The sequence below is a fragment of the Penaeus monodon genome, chromosome 20 (genome assembly GCF_015228065.2).
Source record: "Penaeus monodon isolate SGIC_2016 chromosome 20, NSTDA_Pmon_1, whole genome shotgun sequence".
Lineage (NCBI taxonomy): Eukaryota > Metazoa > Arthropoda > Malacostraca > Decapoda > Penaeidae > Penaeus > Penaeus monodon.
This window is the reverse complement of record NC_051405.1, coordinates 6,021,680-6,023,693: the sequence shown is the minus strand read 5'-3', so window position 1 is coordinate 6,023,693 and position 2,014 is coordinate 6,021,680. Positions and strand designations below refer to the sequence as shown.

The 2,014-nt window shown below is 49.9% G+C and overlaps 1 protein-coding gene across 1 annotated transcript in view; it reads right to left on the bottom strand.

Moving 5' to 3' along the window:
• The window catches only part of LOC119585906 (achaete-scute complex protein T4-like), a 28,421-nt gene that overhangs the window by 4,312 nt on the left and 22,095 nt on the right, over positions 1-2,014 (bottom strand). Inside the window, exons 4-5 of the mRNA XM_037934628.1 lie at positions 1,805-1,850; positions 549-1,463 (exon numbers count right to left, since the gene is read on the bottom strand). Coding sequence (XP_037790556.1) covers positions 552-1,463; positions 1,805-1,850 — 958 coding nt within the window. The 3' untranslated portion in view covers positions 549-551. The remainder of the gene's footprint in view (positions 1-548; positions 1,464-1,804; positions 1,851-2,014) is intronic.

The window sequence follows — 2,014 nt, the reverse complement described above, 5'->3', positions numbered from 1 at the left end:
TCGAAATCGCTTCATTATATTAGGGAGAAATCTCATTTTTCTTCAGTCGAGGCTAAGAAGGAAGCCATTATCCCCTCGAGCCCAGGTGGGGCGGGAAGGTGTTTATCACGACATCCGTCCCCAGGAAGCTGATAGGATTATAAAGACTTACGGAGACCTCTTTTAAGCTCTCTCTACCTGGAGGAGATCGCACTGCTTTCAGCCGGAAAGGCATCTTGGTTATGCCGCCGTATTATAGAACGACGTCACAAGATTCGGTTAGCGAAAATCGCAAAAAAAAACATTAGTTGCCTATGGCACCAAGAACTCGAACTCTAAAACTTGAAACACTGCATGAAATGAAACAAAAATAATACATTCTAGTTTGCGCAAATTTTCACTCTCACTGCACAGGACGAATTTTCTTTCTTTTTCAAATACTCCCCGCACACCTTCTCCTTCCCATACGGCAAGTTTATACTCCTGTTTCAGGGTTGATTTTAACACAATCTTATAAATGAAGCAAAGGCACCCCCACGTCCACATGCACGGCAAGCGTGGCTACTGACCTGCTATTGACACTGCTGCCACAGGGCGATGGCGTCTAGTAGCTCCTCGTCCTCGGGCGACGTGGCTGACTCGTAGGCGTCCAGGGGGTCGTAGGTGTCCGGCAGGGTCGTGGTGCTGGCTGGGTTGAACATGTTGCTTAGGCTGGTGGTGGTGACCGTGACCGGCGTCTCGTGAGAGGACTGCGACGAGTACGCGGAATCGTACGAAGGCGTTGGGGACACCGCTGCGTCACTGCACGTGGGAGACACTGCAGATACGTTCATGGGGTACACTGACGCAGGCACTGGAGACACGTTTTCACTGTAATAGTAGCTTGGGTACTGTAAAACACGGTACTGTTGCTGGGACAAGACAGTCGTGGGCGCCACGGCGTTGGTGTAAGGGTGTGATGGCTCCTTGGGCGCGGGCGAGGGCTGGCTGGAGGCGACGAGCGTGTTGGTGCGGTGCATCAGGGCATCGTGCGTGTCCAACAACTCCTGTAAAGATCTTATATACTCCACTGCCTGTTTTAAGGTTTCTACTTTGCTAATCTTCTTGGCTTTGGCGGCTCCGGGTATGTGTTGGCGCAGCGTTGCAAAGCCGTTGTTCACTTGCTTGACACGGTTCCTCTCACGGGCATTTCGGCGGGCTACTGTCACGGGCACTGGCGACACTACATACCCGACGCCACTAAAGTTGATGCGTCGCTTACACTTCACAGGTTCGGGACTTGGATCTGCCAATTTCCTTTTGAGTCCCGTCTTGGGCGGCGTTAACGTGGCGGGAGAAGCCGAAGTTGTGATCACTGTGACGTTCTTAGACACTGTCACGCCCTTGTGTGGCGATGGCCGAATTGGCACCAGGCGCTGTGTGGTGGCAACCGACATCCTTGTGGAATACACGTGCAGTAAGAGAGGCGGACGTCTACTAACTACCTTAAAAGCCGCGGCTCCTATTTGTAACCTCGTTTACTAAGCCACGCCTTCTCTCGCCAGGTGACCGTCTGCCTGATGCCAAACTTACCTGGAATATTCTTCCTCTGGTAATATTATTCACAAAATGTATTTTTTTTTTTACCGAACACCTTCCTTAGAGTGATCTTAAAGAAAGTAGTACAATTCTGGTGAATAATCCATTAAATACTCCGCAAATAAATTAGTGTTTCTATGAAGCGTCCAGCGAGGCCTGGCAGCGAGACAGGCGCGTGGCTACGCTCGCGACCAGGGCGCGTGCCGTAGCGTGGGGACCGAACACTGCTGTCTTGGTCTTATTTTACATTTTCTTCTTCCGCATTATAAAATCTTAGGACTGAGCAGATATTTCTAGTAACGAAAGTTGGAATTATAAAAGTGATATTGAAGGGGCATCTATCTGAAAATAGTGATCTCATAGAAGCGTTATTCCCTATACTGATAATGGCACTTGGAAACTCATAGTCCTTTCATGATGAGGGGGAGGGGAGGGTCAGTTATCAGTAGCCAACCCG